Source organism: Alexandromys fortis, unplaced genomic scaffold (genome assembly GCF_014885135.2).
Source record: "Alexandromys fortis isolate MF-2015 unplaced genomic scaffold, M_Fortis_MF-2015_v1.1 scaffold_5, whole genome shotgun sequence".
NCBI classification, from domain to species: Eukaryota; Metazoa; Chordata; class Mammalia; order Rodentia; family Cricetidae; genus Alexandromys; species Alexandromys fortis.
This window is the reverse complement of record NW_026067924.1, coordinates 18,005,121-18,032,693: the sequence shown is the minus strand read 5'-3', so window position 1 is coordinate 18,032,693 and position 27,573 is coordinate 18,005,121. Positions and strand designations below refer to the sequence as shown.

Below are 27,573 nucleotides of genomic sequence, written 5' to 3'. Positions count from 1 at the left end.
TGTTGTCTAGAGAGAGTTCTCCCGTGCGAATAGGATTTTACAGAAACAAATATGGCTTCTTTTCCTAGGATGTAATCTCTCTTTCACGCAAACATTCCCACAGTTTTTCCATCTGTCACGTAGTCAATGGCCTTAGGGGCAGCTGATGCCCTCAGAAATGTGAGTGGCATTGGCATCTCTTTACAGAGCATCCAGCATTTTCTTACAGCAATAGCAAATGGGATGAGAACGCTGCAGACAAGGTGCTACTTAAGAGTGCCACATTCTTGTTTTCAAAAGCTACATGTGTAGATTATAGCTACTTACAGATGAACTAAATGTCAGCAAATTAGCATTCTGACTTATAACCCTGAAAGTATCTTTATATTCCAAATTGGCCAATGAGTCGATCCTCCCATATAAAGTGGAATCTCACCGAGTTAAAAATAGCGTGCTTAAGAACAATTTGGCTTTTAAAATGTCTTACTATTTTTGTCTCATTGAATGCTTTTCTCTAAATTTCATTTATAAAATCATTGCCTGCTACTTCAGCTTCTTTCTTCAATAACCCTTGTTGTTTTCCTTAAAAGAAAATAGTAAGCTCACCCTCCTTATTTTTCATATGTTGTCCCTATTTTTTTAAATCTCTGAATTAAAGACTTCTCCTGAGACCTAGTACTTCCTTGTGATCATCTACAAACTCTCCTTATTAAGTGGGTAGCCCTAGACATCTACACCATGACTGATGAGGTTAGTAACCCTCTTGACCTAAAAACTACATTGAGCTTAGTCTTCTGGTTACTATTCCCATCCTCTCCATTACCTGATAAAATGTTCTTTAGTGTTCCATATGAGAAGACCATGGCAGAGATCATGAAAATTCTTTTCTGTGTAACCCGGGTGATAGAACTAGGATTTGAACCTCAGTAGTTGAATTTAAAGCATCTTTGTGACCCTTCTGTTATCATCAAGTCTTGGATGTACCACTTTGTCTTTCTGACAGCTGTAGCAGATGATTTGGATGGATTCTGTGGTAGCTACTCTCCTTGCCAATGTGTGACACACCAGGGAAAAGGGAACCTTAACTGAGGAATTGCCTCCATCGGCACTGGCCTGTGGACATGTCTGTGGGGACATATTGATTGCTATTCGATGTAAGATGGCCCAGCTCACTGTGGGCAGCACCATCCTTAGGCAGGTGAACCTTAGTTGTTTTAGAAACATAACTGAGCATGCATAAAACCAGATGACAGCCAGTAAGCAGCGTTCTGTGGTTTCTGCTTCAAGTTCCTGCCTTGAGTTTCTGCTTTGGCCTTCCTGGATCAATAGACTGCAGCCTGTAAAATGAAGTAAGCCCTTTCTGCCCCTAAGTTGTTTTCAGTCCTGGTGAACCACAGAAGGCAAACCAGGGCAGGTCCTGAATGTCTGCTTTTTGAGAGTTTTAGAGATTAAAGTCTACCACTAATAATATTTATTTTTATTTTTAATGCGGGAAGATCCTTAAAGAGCCCATAGAAGTGATTTAGTTGTATCTCGTATATCCTGTGAAGGACTAACTTGCCCCTGATTTGTTGCCTGCCTACTCCACAGTGAAAGGGCTAGTCTTAAAACATCAGAGACTGAACTGAACAGGGTGGCACACGCTTAGATTCCCAGGAGGCTGATTTAAGACTGTGCATGGAAGGCCATCCTGAGGAATTCTGAGGGACCCTGCCTCAAACAAAGCAGAGTAAAAACAAAACAGGAGTGGAGGAGGATGACAAGGCAGTTCTTTCACGGATAGTCTGAAAACGCTCCACAGACAGAAAGATGCTGGGTTCTCTTCCTGGCTCTCCACTGCAGCGTACCTAACTCCATTATTCTATCGGTTTCTGTGTGTGGAGGGCAGATGATGGGAGTACCTCCAATAGAAAAATCTCAGAGAAGAGTTCCCAGCCCAGTGCTCCCTCTACGTATGACATTTGCCCTCTGAGCTCTCAGTACTCCCACAGGTTTTAACATAGTCAATAAGAGTGAGTGACTCCATGCCCTCCGTATCTACTGGACCCCAAGGCCCTCAGATTCTTCTTCCTTTCCCATCCCTAGCATTGTTAGAGTCTCTATGCGGCTATGGAATGTCACTGGCGACAGTGGGATAGCAAAGAATGTGCACCAAGCTCTTCAGCGTTGTACTTGATAGAAATGATTTAATGTAATGCTTTTGAACATCTCATATGATTGCATTTCACAGTTGATGTGACATGCTCCAGGAGTCTAATCATCTAAGGATATACAGCATGCAAGGAAACATCAAATTTGACGTTTGTATACAAATATGTTTGACCATAGCTCTTGTACTTACTGCCTCCCCCTCCCCTTGGACTGCCACATAATTTTAGGAATGTGTTTTCTTAAGTTACTATCTTTGGGCTTTCTGAACTTCAACTTTCTGTATCAATACCTAGTATCTAAGCATAGTAAAGCAAAGCAAAATTATCACAACAAAAATCCAAACCCCCAGAACATTGATTTAAACAAAGAATTCCAGAAAAACAAGTTTGGGTTGTTAGGGTATCTCCACAGTAGCACCAAAAACTCTTTACAGCTCTCTACGATACAGCCCTCATTTTTAGATTGACAAAATGATGGAAATCCAGTCATCATCCTACATTTCCAACATGAATGGGTTAAGTAGGAAATCAGGAGTAAAGGAGCATAAGCAAATCAAGCCTTCCCCTATAAGATCCTTTCCTGGAAACTCTACTGAGCAATTTCTACTTTTTTTTTGTCACTGGTTATGATTTGTTCATGTGACTTCTCTTTGTTAAAAGAGAAGCTGAAAATGGTATTTTATAACCACCTGTAAAATTATCAAGCTCAAAATTGGGTTTCTGTTTACATGCACCTGAAGTTATAAGGTTCTTGAAATGCATCAATCACATGAATTTATCCAGTGTACCTTCACTGGTGACTGACTACACATGGGTAGCTTGGTATGTGGTAGACACCAAGAGTATCTTTATGTACCAGAAGCTTGGTACTAAGTTGATCTTCTTGGTATCTAAGAGAGCTATCAAGATGAAATTTGACCCAGACCCAAAGAAAAGAGAAGAAAACAGTGTCCCTGGCAACCAGATCTCTTCTTGGACCATGAGTAACAGAATAAAAGCAGAGGAATCACAGCCCTGAAATGTGCTTTAAGCATTTAAAGTTGACCCCTTGAAAGATTTTACTTTGTAAAAATGTGATGAATAAAAAAATGTTATCGCTTTAGATTTATGTTTGGGAGGTTCAGCAGAGTCAGTTAACCAACAAACCCAACTAAGAACATAGAGCACAATAGAACAGCAGTGATTGGCTTTGGAGTCATTTCTACCCAAGTTTTAATCCTAGAAACACAGTCTATGTGTATAGCGGTCTGAATGAGAATAGCTCCCATTACACTCATATATTCGAATGTTTAGTCCTCAGAAGGTAGAACTATTTTGGAAGGATTAGGAGGTATGGCCTTGTTGGAGGAGGTGTGTCACTGGGGGTAGGCTTTGAGGTTTCAATAGCCCAAGCCATTCCCAATTAATTTTACCCACTCCAGTGTGGATCAGGATGTTCACTCTTGGCTGCTCCAGCACCATGCTTACCTGCCTCCTGTCAAGCTCCCCAGCATGATTGTCATAGACCTATGTCTGAAACTTTAAGCCCCCTTCAACTCTGCCTTTTAAGTGCCTTGGTTATTGTGTTTTGTCGTGGCATCAGAAAAGTAACTAAGATACTATACAATGTGAAAAGTCATCTCATCTTTCTGAATCTCTTGTTTTCTTTAAAAAGAGGAAACAATGGAAAGTAAAAAAGAAGCTAATACACCTCCCTTGTGTTTGTAAGTAAGCGACTCTAACTTAGACAAAATCACCGTACAGTTTGGGTTCACAGTGGTAGAATTGCTGACTTTATTGCTATGATCACAAGGCCATGCGTTCTCAACCACCAAGCAGTGGCTGTGCATTTTCTAGAAGCCCTATTGCATTGCAGGTCATGATCTTGGTTCTTGTTGAAGGAGGGGTACAGGAGGTCCAGGAACATGCAGGGAGAAATTAATTTTCTAAGCAGCAACCACCAGGAAATTCCCTGTACTCCTGATGTCAGTGAAGGCCAGGAGCCTACTGTTAGGCCAGTTAAATTGTAGGTTTCAAATGCTTACTTAGAGCCACCTAAAAAAACTCATGATGGAAGGTTGCATTTCGACAACTTTTACCTTCCTTCAGTATAAAATGAAGATACCCATAATGCCCACCTTCCTGGGTTGTTACTAAGATAGTGCCTGTGGCGCCGAGCACATAATGTAGATCCAATAAATACTGCCTATTATTATGAGCTTCCTCTCCTCTCTCTCCATCCAAGTAAAAATGGGGCTCCTGAGTTTTGGAGCTGCCTCAGCTCCAGTAATGCTATAAAAATTTAACTAGGGCATAAAGTACACATATAATCATACTAGGTCCAAAAATGATACTGTGATAATGTGATTAATAATGAGTTCTTGGATGGTAATAGCATCTTAAGTTGCTTCTGTAGACTTGCAAATTTCGTGGGCTCCAGTGCTCATGAAAGGGAGACTGACGGCTCATTGACCAGGGCATCAAGCTGCACAGTTGGCCTGTATTGGTGTTCCACACTCCCTGAATAGCTTTGTGTCTCAGGTCAAACTCACATTTGCTGGTGCCTCTCTGGGATGGAGTGACTCTATTTGCATTTTCTTGCTTTTCATTGCTGGGATGTGAACAAACTTAACAAGAAAATAGAGGAAAGACTTTAGAATGGTGTGCTGGCATATAAGGCTTGCTGTCATGACCAGCACCTCTCTCCACGTTTATGTTAACTTTTATCTTTTCCAGGGCATTTTAAAAAATGAGTTGTGGTATGTGATTCTCTCTAAAGCCTAGAAAGAAGGCAGAGTGAGTTTCATTTCTACATTTTAGTTAAGATAATATGGGCTAAGAATGGGCTAAGTGACTTTCCCCTGCTTGGCATGGGCTGGACATGAATCCAGATCTTTGCTTCTAGGTCCTTTCTGCATGACTGCATTGCTGGTAACCTCCGTCCTCATGCTGTCTGATGTACAGTGACATTTGCTTATCTGCATATCAAGTTGTCCTTTCAGAAGTGTGGAGCTGTACAAATACACCCAGTTGCTGCTGCTTTAGATGGGCAGATGTATAGAATCACTATACTCATAAGGCCTATGGATGTATATGGTGGCACATAACAGCTGCCAGAGCATAACATACTCTCTGGAGGAATGTCAGAGGTCACTGGCTGTGGGCCTGTACCAGAAGAGGGTTGTACCAAAAGTGAAGTGGATGTTCACATGCATGGCAAGCAGCTTGACTCTCTGCAGGAGAAGTTCTTTGCAGTAAGCTCTGCTCTTGACCTGCCCAGTCTCTCCCCTCTGGACACTCCACGTGGAGTTTGTTTTCTTCTTGGCACATTTATAGAAGTCTGCCAGAATATTCATTTTCTATATCCTACTGGAGTTTTTGATTCATCTTCCATATCTATTCCATCATCCAGATCAATATGTTTTATTTACAGTAGACACTGGAATTTTTAATTTTCCTGGTGAGACATGTCCTCTACAGTAACTGGGAATGAATGGACCACTTTTGACTTGGGGGCCTGCGAGAGCCCCCCCCCCCCAAGGAGTTTCCTGATGGTATTGGGTTGCCTTGTCTGTCTTTTGTTGACCTACATTCATTGGTCCAATGTCGACTTTTACCATACCTTCTACATTTACCTGAATGCTGAGTTCTCCTATTTTTGCCATTCTCAGAGGAGACATTATTCCTAGGAATTTCTTGTCTACAATCCCTTCTCAGATGTCCTATTCTACCATAATTAAAACATTTGGTATTTTGATGTCTCCTCAAACCATTGGAAATTGCTTCTCCTACCCAAGCTTCAGTACTACAATGAAATGTCTCAACATTCATTGTATGCAAGATCCATTCATCCATTGGTGCTGATCTGATCTTTAAATGCCTAAGGATCTTTTTGCATTCTAAGTTGGCATTCTCAAAAGCCAAAGATTCAATTAGTACATGTCTAGTTTTTGGGTCCTATTTATACAGCCTTAATTAATCTTTGTAAAAAGTCACTAAAGGATTTTCTCTGACCCTGTTTAACCCTAATATATGATTTAATTCTCATTTCTGGTTCCTGAATCCTGTCCCAAGCATTTAAAGCTGCTGTGCTACATAGGGACAAGGTGTATTCATCGTGAAGAGCCTGATCCTGAGGATCAGAGTAATCTCCTTCACCCAGAATTTGATCTTGGGAAATCTGAAGTCCTTTTGCTTTTTCCTGTGGCTCTAAAATTTTTGCTTCTTCTCTCCAATAACACTTTCAAAGCAGCTGGGGTCCATTTTCTAGGACAGCTGAAATTAACTGAATCCAATCTTGTGCCGTTGCCTTGTTACTTGAAGCCCACAGGTTGAACATTTTTCTAATGAAGGATGAATGTATTCCTTAAGATACAATTACTTCTTTGATTTCCTTTATATCAGTTATACATATGGGATCCCATGTATATGCTTTGGCTACCTTAGGATATTTGGTGCCAGATGCTCTTTCTGATGATATAACTGGAAAGGTAGGAGAACTCTGGGAAAGCTACCCTGGAGTTTGGTACATACTGATGAGGCTACATTTTGTCTTTGTACCTTTTGTCCCTGGTCAACAAATTTGATAAATTTCTCAATCTTTTCAAATCTTTTTTACCACTGCCTATTGTAAAGTCTTGATCTCCTGTCCAGGGTTCTGTTTTAATGACCTCATTGAGAATTCCAAGTGAATTTACTGGACAGTGAAGTCTGTCCAGCAAAGATAACATCTCATCCTTGGACATAATTTTTATAGCATGCATATTACCTTCCTGGAGAGACATTCTATCAGTCAATCTATCCTAACCATTTGTCAGAGTCTGATTAATACATTTAACAATATGAATTCTCTCAGACAATATCTTAGCACCTTCTATAGGAGGGAAATCATATAAACCTTGCATAACATCATACATGGTATAAGTAAAAAAGCTATTGAATTCTTGGATTGTTAAATTGTCTGTCATCTTGCCCTTGGAGTAGGTTTAATAACTGTTACCTGCCAATAGGGGTTGCAGCATACTTGTAGCCGCATGACCGGCTTGAATCAGATTTTAGCTTTAAATACTGAAAGATATGCTCAAATTAAAAACAATTATTCAGTGTAAAACAGAGACCGTATGTTCCACTGAAGTCCCTGACTGGTCAGCAGCCACACGAGCACAAAGAGAGTAAGAAAGCAATGCCAAACAGAGACACCCGGGAAAGACTGTGTCCTGCCTGAGCTTCTGCGAGCGCTGGAAAAAACTGGACCCAGAAGCCAGTCTTGCAGTCGCAGGTGGCCAAGGTGCCTGAGGACTTGGAGAAGCTTTGAGGCATTTAATGAGAAAATATGAAGGACCGTGGCTAGCGGCGCTGCATGAGAATCCTATTCCCATATGAATGGTGGAGCCTGACTATGGCTGGCTAGAGCCCCACGATTCAGCACCAACCATAAATGTTAGTTTGATTTAGGAAATAACAAGGCTAGCTAAAAGATAAACCAATTTTATTTTTATTTATTATAAAGGGAAAACTCACAAAAGAGGAATGAGAAGTCCAAGCTCAGCTGTGCTGCAAGGGAACGAGAGAGAGACAGAGACAGAGAGACAGAGAGAGACAGAGAGAAAGAGAGAGAGAGAGAGAGAGAGAGAGAGAGAGAGAGAGAGAGAGAGAACACCTAGGCCATGCATCGTTTTTCTCTGGGTCCCAGAAAGCCACACCCTAACTTGGTCCCACCTCTTAAAGATAATTGTTTGGCAAAGGTTCCCCAACATGTGTGCAAGTGTGTGTGTGTGTGTGTGTTTAAATCTTGGGTTTTTTGTTTCTGTTTTCGTTTTTGTTTTTGTTTTTGGTTGGAGCTGGTTGCAAAGCTGAGTTCCCCAAACTCTACAATATCCTTCTCCATGACACAGGTACTGATTTCCTTTTCTGGCCTTCATGAGCACTAGACACTCATGTACAGGATACTTACATACATGTAGGTGAAGCATTTAACACATAAAAAAAATAATTCTTTTTGTTTTTCAAAGGACTATTAAAGTGCAAAGTTGGAAGATTGCTGGGAGGTGAAAAGGGGCCTGGAGTGCAGGTCTGAGGGGAGAGAGGGAGGGAGAAGGCTGGCCTGGATCTTTCCCAAGGAAGATCACTAGAGTTGGGTTTGGAAATAGTCCTAACTAATTTCCTGGTTGTCTGTGAGAACTGGACGTTGCAGCATTCAGAGCATTCGGGATGCTTTGACCTCCAGCCATCTGTGCCTGGCCTGTAAAATTAAATGGTCAGTGGCATCAGATGGCGAATGATCACGTATAGGCCCTGCTCGCGGCCATAAGGGGGGAAAATGTCCCCTGGAGAAATAATCATAGATGCTGTTTTCAAAGTTGGAATTAATTGTATGTTCAGAAAAGCCCATCTTCTGCCTATTATCCTATTAGGGTGATAAAAGCATTGTGCCTCAGAAAACAGTTGGAATAGTTTTTCAAAGGTCACCTATCCCAGCGCTCCTGGAACAAAGCCTTTGGGGTCACATTGTGGGGTGGATGAGCAACTGACATTTTACAGTCAAAACATGTGCCTAAGAATAGTTCTGAAACCCTGGCCTTCAGCTTTTAAGGGCGGGAGCGGTCCTTTGGTGCCTTTTCAAAGGTCCTTTTCTCCATGGCTGTGTAATCAAAGGTATGTCCCTTTGTCTCTGCGGACTCCTGATGTGGGTTGGCTTCATATTCGGCTATGGTAAAATGTTTGCCTTTGTTCGCTTCTCTTTCCTCCAGCTAGCGAGACCTGCAATGACTTCCACCCGATGTTCTTCACCCACGACAGAGCCTTTGAGGAGTTCTTCTGCATCTGTATCCAGCTCCTGAACAAGACATGGAAGGAAATGAGGGCAACTTCTGAAGACTTCAACAAGGTAAAGTGGCTGGGGTAGCCTGGTGTGCGTCACATCGTCAGACGGGTTTGGAGCTCATGCCTCCAACGTGGTATACTGTGTTTCCTCAGCTGTGCGTGGAAGTAGAAGCCAAGGGAAGAGAAGGAACGGGTTGTGATTTTAAATTGTACCAAAAATGGAAGCAACCAGTAGCCATCTATCTGTTAGGAGCAGCCTTGGCCCCTTGTCTAATGAAGGCCACCAACAGAGATACTTTCTGGAGAAACTTTGTCACGGTGATTTGATCCTTTGTGGTTTTGGTACAGAACCCCGTGTCACTGGTGTAAGGTTATTAGGGAAGCTATGCAGAAGACAAGTACAGAGCCAACACAACCAGGTAGGCAGTGCCTTGCACATTGGTGTCATTGTGTCATGTGAAGGTCTTAAGATCATCTGCCTTCTATGTCCAAGTAAGAAGTCTTGCTATCAGAGAGGGGCTATCTCTCTCCGGAAACAGGGTTACATGTACCATTTCTTGGTTTAGAGTAAGTATTTGGTTATTCGCATGAAGATGCTGTGGAACCTTTAGACATTGTTGTTACGTGTATTTGTTGCATAGGTGTGTGTGCAGAGGACAGCTTGCAGAAGCCAGTTCTTTCCTTTCACCGTGCTGGTTCCAGGCCTTGACCTCAGGTCCTTAAGCTTGTTGTGTGGCAGGCGCCTCTGCCTGCTGAGCCCTCTCATCAGGACTTGTTTCTTTGTTCTTCTGGTATCATTACTTTCAAGAGTATGACTTTTCCTTTCCATTTCCATGGGTGCGAGAAGGTTCATTAAATTTCTTGGTTAACTTGCAGGCGTTAGAAATAAACTTCCTGCTTTTAGGGACAAAGAACATCTCTATCCATCAATAGACATGTATAATAGTGAAGTCATGGCTAATGAGGATGAGCTTGGGGGTCTGAGCAGGTATAGTTTAGCCTGTAAAACTTGTAACTTGCTTCTAAATAAGGCTCTGACTCATTGCCCAAGCCCACCCTCCTGGTTCTAGATCGTAACTGTCTTTAAGAGGCTAAGGATTTGGTGCCCCACTTCCGTAGCCTTGGTGCATATATCATATCTAAATTACAACTGCACTTGCCTTCCTGGTGCCTTCTCTCTGAATGTATGTCACATCCATTTTGTTTCATTCACAAGTTCTGGTTTGTGACATCTCGAACCACTACAGGCTTAAAAAAAAGAAAAGCAGGAAAAGAGCTGAAGCCTCAGTGAGGCACTGACCTGCCCATCTTCCTGGGCGTAGTCACCTCACCCACGGGGTATTTTGCTCTGTGGTGTCTACCATCTTTCCTTTGTGTCTGGTACTGGTTGCTGAAATCTGGTCATGCCAATGTGCCCCACATTGAGTGCTGATCTGCAGGTTGCAGTTCAGAGTCACCGTGGATGTGATCAGCATTGCCTGAGCAGGCATGGTTCAGAGAGGATGGGGAGGTAAGGAGCCATTAGTTCACTGGCAATCATAGCCACAGCCTCTTCCCTGTACTTCACTTGATTATGAAAGACTCTGCCATTCAGGTGCAAATCGCCCCAGAGAAAGAAGGCCTTCTACATTCGGAAAAGGCATCATTCACAGCCTTTCAAAGTGGCTGGGCCACTCTGCCCTGGTTCAGTGTGACTTCATATGCTGCGGGGGACAGCTATTGAGCCTCGGCTTTAAACGTTGGAACACTCACTCACTCCTCCAGGGGACGGCAGCCTCACCGTCATATATTATAACACTGATTCAAGAATGAGTGCCAGAGAAGGGTCAAGATGGGAAAGCCTTTTAATTTTCAGTCATGCTTTTTTCCTGCTTATTTTCGAACAGCTTATCAAAGATAGATAGATAAATGCATACCTAGATTTATTGAAATATAAATAGACTGATACATAGATATAAATGGTAAATAGCATATATATTCATTTTCTATTGCTACTACAGCAGATGACTACAGATTTAAACAATACAAATTTCTTATCTGACTGTCCTATAGTTCAGAAGCTAACGGTGTCTCATTGGGCGACAGTCACAGCTTCCGCAGAGCTCTGTTTCTGTCTGGAGATTCTAGAAGAGAGTTTGTTGCCTTGCATTCTTTAGCTTCTAGAGGCTGCTGAATTTCTTGGTTTGCATCCTGTTTCTCCCTCACCAAAGCCAATAGCTGTGGGTCCAGTCCTCTCTGATGCCATCCCATCCCTCTGATATCTTTTAAGAATCCCTGGATTGTATGGAATGTAGGTAATCAAGGATAATAACCACTCTGTCTTAAGGTTGTTGAAGTTGTTACCTGTAATCTAAATCACACTTTGACACGTAGCACAGTCACAAGTGCTGGGGATTAAAACATGGGCATCCCTGGAGGGCGTGTTTCTGTCCATCGTAGCCTACATTTTGTTTGTGTCTGTATTTGATCTTGAAGTGTTAATAACAACTTTTAATGTAATATTGATAGGTAAGCTTTTTTGCTTGATATTTCTACTGGTAGGCATAATTTGGGAGTTCTGCTAGTAGCGGCTGAAATTCAGATATAATTTTGTTCCTTTTCTTTTGTGTCCCGATTTTGCCTGCAGTAACCTTTTTATTATAGAAAAATAAGAAGAGAAAAAAAAGGGAGGGTGCTATGTAACGCCACTAATGCAATTTGAGGTTAGTCTTTCTCTCTTTTTTTTTTTTTAAATTTCTTTTCTTCTTGCTTCCTGTGTATCTGCCACTGTGCTGCTTTACTCAGTGGTAAATGGAAAGAGAGAGAAGTGCTGAAATGGAAATCAGTTTCCACTTTTCTTCTTGTTATTAACTCGGTAGCAGAGGAGATTGAATTGAGGAACAAATGTGGGTTCAGAGTTCCTGATAGATGACTTAAATGATTTCATGTTCCCGAGACTGTCCAAATTCAAATCCAAGAAATATTTGAAAAGAACCCAGCCTGCTTTTGAACTCTTCTGGATCCGATCTCAGGCTCTGGTCGGTTTGCACAGAGCAGGGAAGGCAGATCGAATTGGGTGCCTCAAGGTCCTTAATTCAACATTTTAATTTTGTCGACATATGCCGTGTTCTATCAGTGGCAGGGATAGCTTCTGCTACCCACATGGCTTGGACTTTGGTCTGAAGATTTCTGGAATGCGCTATGCTAGGTAATGCCTCTATCAATGCCACTGCTTGAAGAAAGTGTTTGGAGAAGCAGCTGTCTGCGGCTCTTCCAGGCCTGAGAAGCAGCAGATGGAATGGTTTTCTTATTTATGTAAGAGAAGTAGAATTGGAGAGTGATTAAAATATTTATGCTTTGAGAAGTACTTTCATTTTTCTCAATATAGCAGTCTACAGAATAATCCATTGATTCAGGCCATTGAGTTTGTATTCTGTGTTTTTGCCTTTTATTACCAATATTTTAGAGCATGCATTATTCATTTTCATGGGCGGCGGGGAAGACGTCACCAGTTAACCTCCCCTCACAAGTGACCCAACCATCATCGGAAGCCTTCATTTTTGATTTTTTTGGGGTACAAGGATATTTTATGCTTTTGTGGGTTATTACTGTTGCGTTTTAAATATTCTAACAAGGGCTTACATGTGAAATATGGATCTATGTGGCAGTGTTCCTCAGCCTTGGGTACATTTGAAGCACCTGGGGCCTCTTATCCCAGCAGGTAGTTGAACCACAGATGGCTGAACCCATGAGCTGGTAAAAGCTGCCCATGGATATTCTCGTGAAGCTAGAGTTGATCATCTAAAGTGATTTCTGTCATTGGGATTCCTGTCTGTCAGTTTGTGCCACACCTATCTCCAGCTCATACAGATTTCCTGCACGAATAGAGTGCTGCGACCGTGTGTCCATTAGCTACTCAAGAATTCTCTGCCTGGAAATTAACAGAAATTTTAAGAATAGAAATGGCATCTCATCTTCTCCTATGGCAATGTTATAGTAATTGAAGTAATAAATATAAAAATATTTTGAGGAAGTAAATTCATAAGCAGATGTAACATGGCTTTTTTTTCTTGTTAGAAATCGTAAGATAAATCTTCTGTGAAGCATGAGTAAACAGCTTTTTCATTTTTAGTAGATTATGGTAAAATGATAGCCGATGGTGGAGACGTTCCTGACCCTTCCATTAAATTCTGAACTGAATTGTTAACCTTCTAACAGGAACAAAAATAAATGGCTGCTGATTTCAGTGACTTCTTTTCCAGCCACTCTATGAACTGCCTTGGTTTTCCATGTTGGCACACTTTGATAGCAGCCTAATCGAAAACCAGCAGGTGTCAGGAATCTTATGTCCATGACAGTTGGTAAGAATTAAGGCCTCTTCAGCCATTAACTACGTGTCCAGACATATTTGATGATGGTTAAGCCGTCAACATTACAAAGAACACATGACTTTGCCTGTTTCGATGTACCAAACTGGAAGAGACAATTTTAAAAGCGCCCTTACCGTGGAGTCACAGGGCTATTTTGGAACTTGATCCAACAGCAAAATAAGCGAGGCACACTTGGAAGCTTAAACTCACGGAGGAAAAGCCGTGGATGCTTAAAATATCACAGATTGCTCTGGGACAACCCAGGCCCAGCAAAGCAGCTGCCCATAGCCAAGCTGTGAGCTTCATCTGTGTCAAGGGGAGAAAATCCCAATTAGGAAGAACTGGAGAACGGACCAGAAGGAAGCATTCTGAGAATCCCCCCGAGGAGGATCCACAGAAAATAACCAGCCTCTAGCGGGTTATGGTGTGGTGTAAAATGGGATGGCGTTTAAAATGTTAAAGCCAGCAAATGCCTGCGCTTCAAAGGGGAATGCTTGCTTTTGGCATTGCTTTTGGCTTACTAACTTTCAGTGTGTGCTTTACAGAAGACAACTGCATATTCAGAAGTCCTCTTCCTAGGCATGCTCTGCTCCATAGCTGGGCAAAAGGCGCTCTTTAGGTTCACTGAGCCCGCCTATGGAATGAAAGGTGGTCTGTAACTCTCGTCATGAATAAACATGAACCTCCTCATTTGCATGAGGCAGGTGACTGTAAAATATCTTGCAGCAAGTCATGAAAGGCAGCTTTGTGTGTCAGTGCCCAGGGGGAGCTGGGAGGACTCGGAGTTGTTTATCTTCATTAGAATTCCATCTAGTGCTGCTGTTATTGATCTGAGCTGGACCTGGTGTGGCTAATAAAGTAGGTGTACATTTTAATTGAAACATGAATATTTAAGTAGAGGAGATGTCTTTTAAAGAACTCTCACGTCATGCAATGGGATGTTTGTATTCTTTTAACTGTCTACGCTATTAACAAGTATTTATTCAAAAGCCTTCTCATCTGCCACAATAGGTTTCTGGGTTTGCAATGCAGGCAGCCAGCTCTCCTCTAGAACCAAATGCTTTGTATGAAGAGATGTATTTTTTTTTTCCTTTAATGCTTCCTGTTGAAGAGTGGCGAATGGATTCCTGTGCTTGTAGTTTTCAGCTGTTAATTTAAGGTACCACTGGGCTTTGTTCATGGACGTTGCCACTTTTCTATTAGCCTGTCCTCATCGGTCACAATTACACTATTTTGGGGACAGCAGAAAGGATCAAGAGTGACTTTGGTAGCTTCGGTTTTGTACAAAGCATTTGTTGAAATAGACTGCAGTGTGTTTGCTTTAGAAGACAGAAATGTGTTGATGTTGATAGCCTCTAACCTGAGGCTGCCGGAGTCAGGCAGGCGGCTGCAGTGTGGAGCTGTTTTGCAGCCTCTTTGGGCTACACCCCTGCTGGACTTCTTAGATCATTTTCCCTCCCTAAATTTTTTTTCCTGAAATTGTAATTACAGAAATATTGAGTATTGAATATTTGTACCCAAGATAGATTTCTCAAATATCAGTAATATATGTTCTCTCCTGCCTTTATAGGGAGAACCACTGAAATTTGGCTTAATCCTGAAGGGAATATGCCCACAGTAGAAACACAGTCCCAAGGGAAGGAGCATTCTTTCCAGGTTCCTGATATTGAAGGTCTCCCTTTTCCAGCTCACCCCCAAATGCACTAGAGATCACTCAGTACTGGACACAATGGTGACTAAAGAGCTCGGGTCTTCCTTTCTTGCTTGCACCTGGATCACCTTATGCAAGGAACTCTACCCTTTGGGTTTCCGATTTCTTATCCGTGAGACAGGAACAAGAACATTATCTACCACTCAGGATGTCTTTGTACTCCTGTGCTGCACAGGGAGATGAACTGTGTATTACAGTTCCGGGTGGGAGCCAGTGCCAGGCAATAGGAATATGGAGGTGTGAGACTACATGCCATAGATTTTAACTGCACACATTTTCAGGAAAAGTGGACAGAACAATCCTGAATAGAACACTCATTGCCATGGCTCGAGCGTCACAGGGAGCATGCCCCATTCATGAAGAACCTAGAGGTGACCTTTCCAGGTGTCCTGCACCTGCTCACAACTGCTCCCACACTTACAAATGAGAATGCAGGGAGACCCAGAGGCCTCCAATAATTCATAGTGTTGCTCTTGTTCATATACTTGCAGCAAAAAAAAAAAATGTTAGGTTGATTAACGTGTTTGAAAGGCTAACTGTAACCATAGTCTGCTGAACTCATGGGTAATCTGTGTTGCATTCTGGAAATACCTACCACTGAACACGTGTAGTATAAAATCCATGAGTTTCACAAATAATTCTAGGTAAGCCCGACAGTGATGATATATTCAGAGGGTATACCTCTGTAATCCAACCCTGGCATAGAGTTCCCACTTCTAAAATCTTTCTTAAGCCTGTGTAACTTTCTTTGCTATTTCAAGATTTGGTAGCTGTGAGAAGGAGACAATTAGCAAGTTCTTCCACTGGACAACAGTGCTATCCATCAGTCCCTTGCTTCAATTACAGACCATCCCTTGGCAGGAGAGCAGTCACTATTCACCAAGCTGACTGCTTTACATAACTATTCAGCCACCTCTGAAACTCCTTTCCCTTCTATTAACTGTGTTTGGGGGATCTCTGTGAGCGCTTAACAAGTTCTTGTAACCTGAATTCCAGACTCCATTGTGAATTATATGAGAGATTTGATAATGGCAGAGAAACCATTTTATTAGTATATGTCCAATTAACAGGAAATCATCCACATTTTAAGTAAGGCATAATGAGATGAAAGCATTTTAAATTAAAGAACAGACAGGAATCAGAGTTGCTTAGATGGGAAGGGTACTGTTAAGTACTACTCTCTCATAAATTTAAGTCCTCATTGATCAAAAAATATTTATCTTGTAATTGCAAAGTAAATTATGTTTAATGGAAGATTAAAAATGTAGCCGTGAATGTGGGTGACAGTTGTATGGCCAGGGCAGACTGTGGGGCCACTGGCAGTGGTACTAGGATTTATCCCTACTGCATGTACTGGCTTTTTGGAAACACATTCTCTTTGGATGGATACCTTGCTCAGCTAAGGTATAGTAGGGAGGGCCTTGGACCTTCCTCAAAGGAATGTGCTTTACCCTCTCTGAGGAGTGGATGGGGGGGTGGAAAAAGTTGGAGGGAATGTGAGGAGGGAAAGGAGTGGGAACTGGAATTGGTATGTAAAATGAGAAAGATAGTTTGTTTTCTTTTAAGAAATATGAAAAAATGTAGTCATAAAAAGTTCAATAGAGAGAAAGTAATGTCTATGTCATGTAGTTGCTCCCTGTTGTCACCTGAAAGGGCCAGTGTGATAGATAGGGGTCTGAGGGCAAAGAAGGAACATGAGGTAAAATAAAGAGTCTGTATTAGTTACTGTTCTGCTGCTGTGAAAAAACACCATAACTAAACAACCTTCCTTAGTGTTTCAGAGGGTTAGATATTCCTAATGGTGGGGAAGGCATGGCAACAGGAATAGGAAACTAAGAGATTCCATCTTTATCCAGGTGCAGGAAGCAGGGAAGAAAAAAGAACCATGTATTACTCAAGATTCTTCTCTAAAGAAGAAGCGAAAGTGTTTGTGTGTGTGTGTGTGGGTGGGTGGGTGTGCGCTTGCATGCCATACACATGCTAGACTGACTCACAGGCTGTGGTCCAGCTAGTCCTACAGTGGCTGTCTCTTGAAAGAAAGGCCAAGGGTCTGGTAGTTGTTCAGTCTATGAGGCTAGGTTTCTCAGCAGTCCCAGTTCGTTGCTGGAGTCCTAGGGAGTTCCTAGAGAGCTGTTGTTTTCAGTCTGCATTAGAGTCCTGATGGAGTAGGTTCTAACACCAGCAGGAAAAAAAAAAAAAAAAAAAAAAAAAAAAAAAAAAAAAAAAAAAAAAAAAAAAAAAAAAAAACGAAAAACAGTTCAGGAACAGGATAGATGAACCTACTAGGTAAGAATGAAGACAAGTGGGTAGAAAACAAAAACTTCCTTCATTCATGTCCTTTTATGTGGGCTGCCACCAGAAGCTGTAGCTTTAAGTTGGGTCTTCCCACTTCAATTGATCCAATTAAATCAAGCAAACAAACCCTCATAGATATGTCTAGCTGTTTGGGTTTTAGTTTATTCCAGGTGTAGTAAAAATAGGCAACCAAGATTACCAGTTCCAAACCAGAAATGAGATGAAGCTATAAGCTCTCAAAGCCCAGTGATGTTCTTCCCCGAGCAAGGCTGTAATTCCAAATGTTCCACTCCCTTTCCAAACAGCACCACCAACTGATGACCCTAGGTGTTCAAGTAAAGGAACCTATGGGACCATTTGTTGTTTAACTCACCACAGGGTGAGAATGAAAGAGCGACCAGAAGTCATTTGCAAACAATCCAAAACAAGAGCTGTGAGAAGTTAGAAAACCTCAAGTGAGATTTCTAGATGACACCAGCAAAAAATGCCAGATCTAGGGGATGGCTCAGTAGTAAAGTGCACTGGCTGATTTGCCAGAGGATCTAGGTTCGATTCCCAGAACCCATATGTTAGCTTATGATACTCCAATGTCTCCATTACGGTTCCAGAGGAACAAATGTTCTCTTCTTGCCTTCATGGGCACCAGGCATATACATTGTGCACAGCATACATTCAGGGAAAATACACATATACACAAAATAAATATTTTTTTTGATTAGCCTCATTCAGGCTACACACCAGCCTGCCTTCTGTTACCAGTCATAGAGATTTAGGCCTCTGTGTCAAGAGACCAGAAACAGGAACAGAGATATGTTGAGAGATAGGACTAGACCAAAGGGAACAAATTTTATCAATGTATCTTTAGCTGTTTTGCAGCAAGTGTTAAAGGGAGAAAAATGAATATTAACAAATGAATTTGAGAGCTTCTGGCTCCTAATTGTTGTTTGCTTATTTGCCCTCTTCCTTCTTGTTCTTTTGTTGTGTTTTGCTGACTGAAATGTTTGAAGGAAGTGGTTCTCAGTGAATCTAGCTGGAAGGAGATAATTAAGGAGGTAGTGAGCTCCATTATCATTTCACCAGTTGGGCTAGCATCTTCTTCAGGGAGGTTCTGATGCCCATGGTTGTTACTGACAACAACTAGATGTCCCTAGGATGCCACTACTCTCCTCTGTCTCTATGAGTTTTTATTTTCTATAACACTTGTGTTGTTGGAGGCTGCTTGTTTGTTCCCAGCTACCCAGGCTCGAAATAACCACTCAGAAACTATATTGTTTAAATCACTGCTTGGCCAATCACTTAAGTGTATTGCTAGCTAGCTGTTATATCTTGGGTTAACCCATTTCTATTAATCTGTGTATCACCACATGCTGTGGCTTATCAGCAAGGATGCAGGGCATTTGTCCCCAGCAATAGCTACATGGCTTCTACTGACTCCACCTTCTTTCTCCTAGCATTTAGTTTAGTTTTCCCAGCCTAGTTCTATTCTGCCAAGCCATTTGCCAAAACAGTTTTATTCATTAACCGAAAAAAAAAAAACCACATAAACAGAAGGACTTCCCACACCATTTCTCCTTTTCTGTCTAAAAAAGAAGTAGGTTTTTAACTTTAACATAGTAAAATTACATATATCAAAACAGGTATCAAGCAAGAATTACAGTTACAACATTTATATCTGCTTTGTCTTTTATCATCACTGAGGAAAACTATAACTATACCTATCTATTCTTCAATTCCATCAAAGACTCCAGAAAGATATTATATTACCTAAGTAAACAGAAAGTGCATTATAAGCAACTTCCAAAACTCTAGAATTTACAGAGACATCTCACTGCCTGGACAGTCGCCCAGAGTTCTTCTGTAACATTGAGGCAACTATAATCAGCTTACAGGCCCAGGTATCTGACAGACTTTTCCATGAAGCAGGAAATTTGACAGTTCTACCTATATTGGCAGTTTGTCAGTCACTTTCTTCTGTGTCCTGCAGAATGTCTGGTAGACAATTTCATGAATCAGGAACCCTGAAGGACTGTCTCACTTTCTTTAAACAGCTTCAGCAGTCATTTTTCTGTGGGTCCTACATGTCCAGTTTATACAGCATGCAGTCAAGCAGTTCAGACAGGAGCAGTTTCTTACCCAAATGGCTAACAAACTCTATGAGGAGCCTCTTAGATGTCCATCATTCCCTTAAAGTAATTTGGTGCTGCCAGGAGCAGATGTGTCTCATTGTCATTAAAAGTCCTAAGTTCTTAAACATTTTAAATTCCATTTTCCATAGGTCTTTGAAAGGTTTGAAGATTCTATCTAACTGAAATATATCTCTGTATATCTAGAAAACCTAACTATCATGATTACAAATTTGACTATTATAGATAACTATCTATTAACCTATATTTCTTAATTATACATTACATTTTTAATGAGCTACACAAACACAATACCTTTATCAAGAACATAAATATACATATAACAAAATTGACCTAAAATTTGTATCAATAGACCAAGACCATACCAATACAAAGTATCTATCTCTACAGCATATCCCCCTTTAAATGAAAATAAACATTTATAAACAATATTTGGAAATTTGGGTGTAGTTCTTTCCAAACTGCTTCCTCCTTTTTATTGGGCGAAGCAATTTTTTCGGGGTGTTCACAATGACCTTTCAGGGAGGTTTTGTTCCATCAAACCACATTAGTTCTAAAGAAATCCACAGGTTCTCATCTTCTGTGGAAACAAAAGAAGAACCTCTTTTCCGAAGCAACAAATCCTTAGTCCCAAATTCTGAAGTCATGATATCTTTAAAAGATATATGTTGGTTTAGCTTAGCAGCCCATACAATGAAATGTCTCTCTGTACTTAGCTCCTTCACAGTCAAAAAATAACAAAAGAAAACACAACAATATACATAATCCAGACTCTCTGTGTATTTTCCATCTTTATGTGGCTTATTTTTCTTTACTCCTTTTAATCTATGACTGTCTATACTCTGTGTCTTTAAAGACTTTGTTTTTTTTTTTTAAAAAACCATTTACTTCTTTTTATAACTCTCTATACTTGCTTTCTTCCCTCTCCTAAGCCTACATACAATTTTCCAACTCTGTGACCCATGCACAGGTCGTTTTTATTTGAATCTGTCTTTATTGTGTATCTGTAATTATTTTCTGACCAGAAGTACCTTATTTTTAATGCTGAGCGCATGGCTAGGACCAACATGGCCCTACCTGCTTACTCCACCCAGTCCAACATGGCAGAGGCGTGATCGCTGCCTCTGAGAACCACAAACATTGTCCGATGTTTAGGCACATAGCAGATCTATGTTGCCATTAAGCAAGTTGTAGCACTCTGCTCAAAGACCCCATTTAAATACTCTATAGCTGAACCTCCCAAAAGAGTCAAAGCGTTTGAGCTAGAAAACCAGGAAACCTCCTTAAAGGAGCCGTGCTTTTTTTGTTACTACCCTTAAGTCAGGAAGCCTTCTCTTAAAAGAATCGTGCTTCTGCTTGCTTCTAGCAAAGAGTCCACCTGAGAAAATACTGCTACCAACTAGAATTCCTTTTTAAGCTTTCTCAGGTTTTATGTGAATATAGTCGATCATGTTGGCATGCCAATTTGCTTATTTGTTCCTGGTTGCCTAGATCACGAAATAAGCCCTCAGAAACTATATTATTTAAATCACTGCTTGGCTAATCACTTAAGTGTATTGCTAGCTAGCTCTTATATCTTTGGTTAACCCATTTCTGTTAATCTGTGTATCACCATGTGGCTGTGACTTACTGGCAAGGTTCCAGGGCATCTGTCCATGGCATCGGCTACATGGCTTCTCCTGACTCCACCTTCTTTCTATTAGAATTCAGTTTAGTTTTCCCAACCTAGTTCTATTCTGTCAAGCCATTGGCCACAACAGTTTTATTCATTATCCAATTAAAGCAATGCACATACAGACGGACTTCCCACACCACATATGGATGGCAGTGAACTATTAATTCTCAAGTTTCCTGGGAGCAGATCTTCGAATTGTCTATATTTTTAAGAGTCTTGCACTGTACCTGAGATTTAAAAGACGTTCAAAATTACCTCACAACTATTATACAAACATCACAGCTATATCTATGTCTACATCTTGGCTAATAAAGCCAGATTAAGCCATATGGGGTGCAGTTTTCTGTAGTCAACCCACAGAATTAGAGGGTCAGCCAAAAAAGCCATCTCAGCTGACCTATAGACCTGAGTATAAGAATCACTTCTTAACTTTTCAGACTGCTTGTTACACAGCATCTATATGGCAGTAACTAAGACACAAGCTGTTACACTTACTTAGCTTCTGTCTTTGAAATCTTCTTACTCTGCAAACGTTTTCTAACACAGGTCTGACCGCATGATTGTCACTTCTAATCACTTACCTAACTCAGAAAGTTTCAAGCGAACATACTTTTCCTGCCTCTACCTCGTGTTTTCACTCTCCCCCTTCCCTAGGCTGCCAGCACATCCTGAATGCCCACCGGTTTTTTGTATGTGCTGCAACACTTTTATCTCTCTGTGATAGCTCATCCTTATTCTCTCTGCCAGAAATGCCTTCTCCCATCTGCCTGTTGAGAGTCTCCTTATCCTTTAGGAGTTTGCACAAACGCCACCTCAGTGTGATAGTTACCGTTTCCCTCTCTATTCAGTACGAAGCTTTGCACCTCTGCCTCCACAATGCAGAATTCAAAACTTCTACTGGAAAATACGTTCTAACTCTACAGTAGTTATTTAATTATAAATCTAACTTTCTGAATTACGATGATGTATTATTGGATGCAGAACTTTCCTGTCTCTGTGTTCTCTAGATGATTTGTAAGTATATGCTTAATTAATTTGGATTACATCCTGAATGAATGATCAGAAATATCTGACTAATCATTTAAAATGGTCCTTCTGGCCAAATGTTGAAATGATTTGCATCACTTTAATATAGAATGACTGTTCTGTTGCTCAGTTTCCTGGAACCAGAGATACTAAGTTTTTTGTAGTTCTGCTGACTAAAGAGTTGTCTTGGTTAGACATGCAAGCACATGCCCTAATCCTAGCAGTCTGGATGTAGCTGCAGGAGGATCAAGAGTCCAAAGCCAGTAAGTCTGAAGTCAGCCTAGACACTTCATCAAAAAACAAAGCAAGCCAACAGAGTAACCCATCATGCCTAAGACGTCAATAAACTCTATCAATAAATCCTTCTAAATCTATACATCAAATTCCTTTTTCAGTATCAATACCTTCAGAGACGTATACAATAATTTTGCCATTTGTTGCTTAAAGTTGCAGTAATAATCATTTTTCCCAGTATAGCTTTATGAAAAGTGATAGATAGCATTCGAGAAATTGAGCCACTGCAAAATAAACTCAGTTTCTCTTTTCCAAATAGCCCAGTTGGAACCCTTTTTATTTTCCAATGTTGTTAGTTGTGCTTAACCCCCACACCTTTGCAATCAGGGAGCTTGTCTAGTCTTCCCCCTCTAGTCTCCCATTTGTCCTATTTCCGGGCCATAGAGGGGAAATAATGTCAATAATAACATTTATCTTTTCCCATGATGGCTGTCAAGAGATGTTCCAGTGCAGAGGACAAACACAGCTTCTATCCCTTCTAGGGGACTGGTGCCACCCACCAGACCCAAGAATGTGAGTGTGAGGGCGGAGCTTCACAGCTGACAACTGGGAGTGTGTTGAGCTCATCACAAAAATTGCCAACTGTGTTTTACCTTTGCTTCCAGTGTTCTATTAAATTAGGAGAAAACTGCATTATCCCCAGAATGGCATAATTCAGACACCCCCCCACACACACACATAGGATACAATTTGTGTCTAGGCAACGCTCTCTTGGCGGGCTCTGGTCCCCATGTTCCTTAGTTCTAGTTGACATACCCGTTGGTGTGGCATGGCTGGATATGAAGTGGGTGGCATATGGATTTTTGCTGCTTGAACTGCCACCGAAGGAAATGTCATTGGCATAGAATGCCAGATTTCCATTTCATGAATCACGGAGCATGGGATTCTGTCTGAAGACTTCCTAGCTGCAAAGTGTCCTTAAAGCAGCAGAGGGTGAAAGCTGTGGTTCTCCCAGGTGTGCCGTTTCCACGTAGGTGATTTATCCTGATGAAAGGTCTGCGTGAAATGGCTATGTCAGTGACCTCAGGTATGGCAGAAAGTCTGCCTGGCTTGTTTTATTGTGGACACTGAGCAATCAGGATGTTTGCCCCCAAGCCTAAGTGAACAGACACCAGTGAGGTTCGGCTGTTCTCTGGATGTTTCAGATAAATAGAAATTTATTTGTGCATGTACCAGAAAAAGACTGTGAGTAAAAGATATCTGTGTTTAACAGTTTGCCACAACTTTGTAGTCCCTAGAATTTTCAATCTATAAAGCACACGACAACAGAGTCAGCTGGTGCCAGGAGACGTGATGATGTCACCCACACCTCAGCTTTTGCCCCTTCCCCCACCTAGCTTCTTCCTGAAAATTCCAAGGCAAGTTTTAAGATTTCCCAAATAGAGGATTAGAAAGAACCCTATGAAATCATCTTAAACTTGATGATTTAGAAAATTATTTCTTCCATTTTTGAGATTATGATTGCATTTTTCCCTTTTTTCCTCCCTCCAAACTCTCCCATTTATCTCTCCTTGCTTTTTCAAATTCATGACCTTTCTTCTCATCAGTTGTTATTTTATTCATGCACACACACACACAAACACACACACTCGTGTATACTCGCAGTCATACACACACACACAAACATACACACAAACATACACACATAACACACACATGATACATTTTAAAAGCCAGCCCACTCATGTTGTATAAGGTTACTTGTTACTTTTATGTGGGTTTTTTGTTTTGTTTTGTTTTTTGGGTTTTTTTTTTGTTTGTTTGTTTTTGTTTTTGTTTTTGTTTTCGAGACAGGGTTTCTGTGTGTTGCTTTGAAGCCAGTCCTGGAACTAGGTCTTGTAGACCAGGCTGGCCTCGAACTCACAGAGATCTGCCTGCCTCTGCCTCCCGAGTACTGGGATTAAAGACGTGCACCACCACCACCCGGCCTTGTATGCCTTTTTCAGAACTCAGCAATGTGAAATGGCTCACCTTTATAACTGTGTGGCACGTAGGTGCACCCTTGGTTAGCCATCAGAACTGACGGCCGATGCCCAACAGTCTCCTGCCTTTTCCACAGTACTCTTTCCTCTTTTACATGCCTTGTTCTGTGATCACTCACCTGATAAAATAGTGTCACGAAGTCTAGCAGTACTGACTCTGAGACCATAGAATGGAGTTCAGTCCCAGCTCCAGCATTTCCTTATTGGATGATTAACCTGTCTTGTTATTTGTCTCTTTATCTGTCAAATACGAACCTTAATAGAATAGCTGTGAGTGTTAAATGAGCCGATTGAGATGTAACCACCTGGAATGGCCAATATTAAACCATTTATGCAATGCAAAATTAGCTGTTCCCTCTGGCTTATCCTAATGTATGCAAAGCGCTGCCTTCTGGAAGTGGAAAGGTCCCAGAAGGGGCATAGGGAAGCATGGGTTCTACCTCAACTCTCTTCATATTTGGCTAGCATCTGCACTCACCACCAGTCTCCTGGACAGAGCTTGTGTCCCAGACACCTGCATGGCCAGCTCTGCTGTTTTCAATTGTGCTCTCCTGGCCACCTCTGCAGTGCTGCTCTGCCAGCTATCAGTTCTTTTAGTGATTACCAATCTCTTCCTCTCAGTGCCCTACAAATGCACGGAAGCCCCCACTATACTTGCATCATGCCAAGGCAGGCATCTTCACAGAGCTACCTTGTTCTACCTTTTTTCCTTTTTACATATTCATCTACTGAAAACTCTATCCTCCCCTCACTAAGAGTATATAAGAGCAAAGGAAGAGAAGTCTGGTTATAAATTAATTGTTGGCCCTTGAAAATCTGTATAGTCACAGAATCTACCAGCTTTGAAAGATGAATGCAGAGAAACCTCTAAAAAACAGTCCCAAATTTCAGGCTTTTTTTTTTCTTCATTGCAGCACTTTGGCCCTAGTGGTCCCTTGTCCTCCCCCGTGAAGACTGTTGTATGGTGGCTTGCAAAGGGCACACATGTGCAGAGGATCCACACAGTACTCATACACATGCAGAGACCTATGTGGAGAAAAGCTATATGCAAGATACAAAATAATTATTGTTGATTCAATTACTAGTGTATTTTTTAGAAAAATCAAAGATAAGCGAAACTATAAACTATGCTCAAAATGAGAATCAGGACGCTAACCTTCAGGAGTGCATAGTTAACACTGAAATACCTCTTTAGCCACAAAAGCCATGCTGTGTTGTTGCCTAACTTTTCCTGGGCAGCTGTAAACTAACATTCATTCCTCCAGCATAGAGCCTCAACAACAGACCAAAGAAATGATTCTACTCAAGTCTAGCTTTGTGAAGCAATGAATTGAATTGGAGTTTCTTGCAGGAACATAACTGAGGCGTGCCTACAGAAGTATGAGCAACTTATATGTAAACCACCAAAGTAGATTGCCACTCTCAGCAATTATTATCTACACGATAGCCCCGAAGGGAGTGTGGTGGGGTATGGCTCTTCTCCTCACTCCACTACAGAAAGGTCATAGGTCCAGTGGCCCACGAGTGGACTGTGAGTAATCACTAATGCTGTGAACTCTGGAGCCCCCTGCCCCCCGGTGCCCAGAGCACAGTGGTCCACAACACATGCCGTCCAGGACAAAAATAGGGTCAGAATTGTACAGCTGATGTGAATGTAAGGTTGGGATAAAGTTCTGATGAAAAAGGCAGACACAACCAATGACAAACTAGACCTTACCTTACCATGTTTATTTGCGTTTCTCCTACTCTAATCTCTTCTCTTCATCCTGAACCAAGCCATCCCAATCCTTACATATTTCCCAATGCTGTTCCTCTTCTGAGGTCTCATTCAATTCTTGTTCTGTCTCTGCGGACAAATCCTCCAGGAAAGAATGCTGTCCCTGCTGCAGATGCCTGTCTAGAGGAGCAGCCAGTTCCTATTTGCCAGGTTGGAGGATCTCTCCCCAAATCTAGTCCCATCCCATATTCTTACAGCCTGGCTGTCCTGCCTCTGTGGTCCTGGGGTCCTTGACATGTTGGACTCAGGCAATGCTGCCTCTACCACTTTCTGACATCTTTAGCATAAACATTTCCTCAAGTCTGTCCCTTTTGTTGTTGTTCTTCTCTTGTATTATATCCTCCTGCCCACTCAAAGTCCCTTGAGTCTTTCGAACTCCGTTTGCATGCCTAGTCCACAGACCTCTCCAGCTGGTAAGTCAAACATGAGTCTTGTCAGTTTTGTTCTCGTCCCAGCTGGCTTTTAGTGTTCTCTAACTCTAAGAGCCCCTTGGTGGCCTATCCATTTCCTTGACTGGAATGGTCTCTGACTTTCTTACTTCTCCTTCCTAGGGGGTCCCCAATCCTACCAACTGCCAGTATCTGAGAAAGGGCCATCTGCCATCTGGTGCTGTGACTCTGCAGAAGTCTCCATGTCTTCTGCAGACTGTGTTTGCCTTTTGTTGTTTCTTGAATCTGGACTTGGACGATCCATAGCTATCTCACCACCTTCAAAACTCTTCAGGGGCTAGAGAGATGGCTCAGAGGTTAGGAGCACTTGGTTTTCTTGTAGAGGATCCAGGTTCTATTCCCAGTATCCACATGGTGACTCACAACCATCTCTAACCATAGTTCCGGGGGATATGACACCCTGCTCTATTTTTCATAGGCACCAGGCAAGCACATGGTACACACACACACACACACACACCACTAAATCCTCAAATACTTCAGCTTCCTCTCTTGTACTGTAGAAAAACTGGACTTTTGTCCCAAAACATTTTCTAAACAGTGTGGCTGTCATCGAGTCATACAGCCCTGGCTAGCCTACAATTCATTATCTTGATTTTTGTTTAAGTATGCTTTGCACTTCCAAATCTCTGTTTTTTGTCTTTGGTTCAAAGGAGGATCGCATCACTCCTGACCCACCTCATACCATCTTGAAACTCCGCTGTAGAATTCCAGAAAGTTAAAAAAAAAAAAAAAAAAAAAACAGTCTCAGGTTGGACACAATTATCTCGCCTTTCTTTCTGCCCTCTTCTTCAGAACTCTATTCTCGAGAACCAATTCTTACTTCTCTACCCTAGGATATATAACAAAAAGAAAAATAAAAGTTATAAATGGTCAACAGATATTGACTAAGTTGGATGAAATTGATGAGGATAGGAGCTAATAAACGCTTCTGTTTTTCA

General features: G+C 41.5%; 1 protein-coding gene across 3 annotated transcripts in view; it reads left to right on the top strand.

Moving 5' to 3' along the window:
* The window catches only part of Elmo1 (engulfment and cell motility 1), a 513,908-nt gene that overhangs the window by 344,594 nt on the left and 141,741 nt on the right, over positions 1–27,573 (top strand). For all 3 annotated transcript variants that reach the window (XM_050142466.1, XM_050142465.1, XM_050142467.1), the window contains exon 16: positions 8,858–8,994. In XM_050142466.1, coding sequence (XP_049998423.1) covers positions 8,858–8,994 — 137 coding nt within the window. The remainder of the gene's footprint in view (positions 1–8,857; positions 8,995–27,573) is intronic.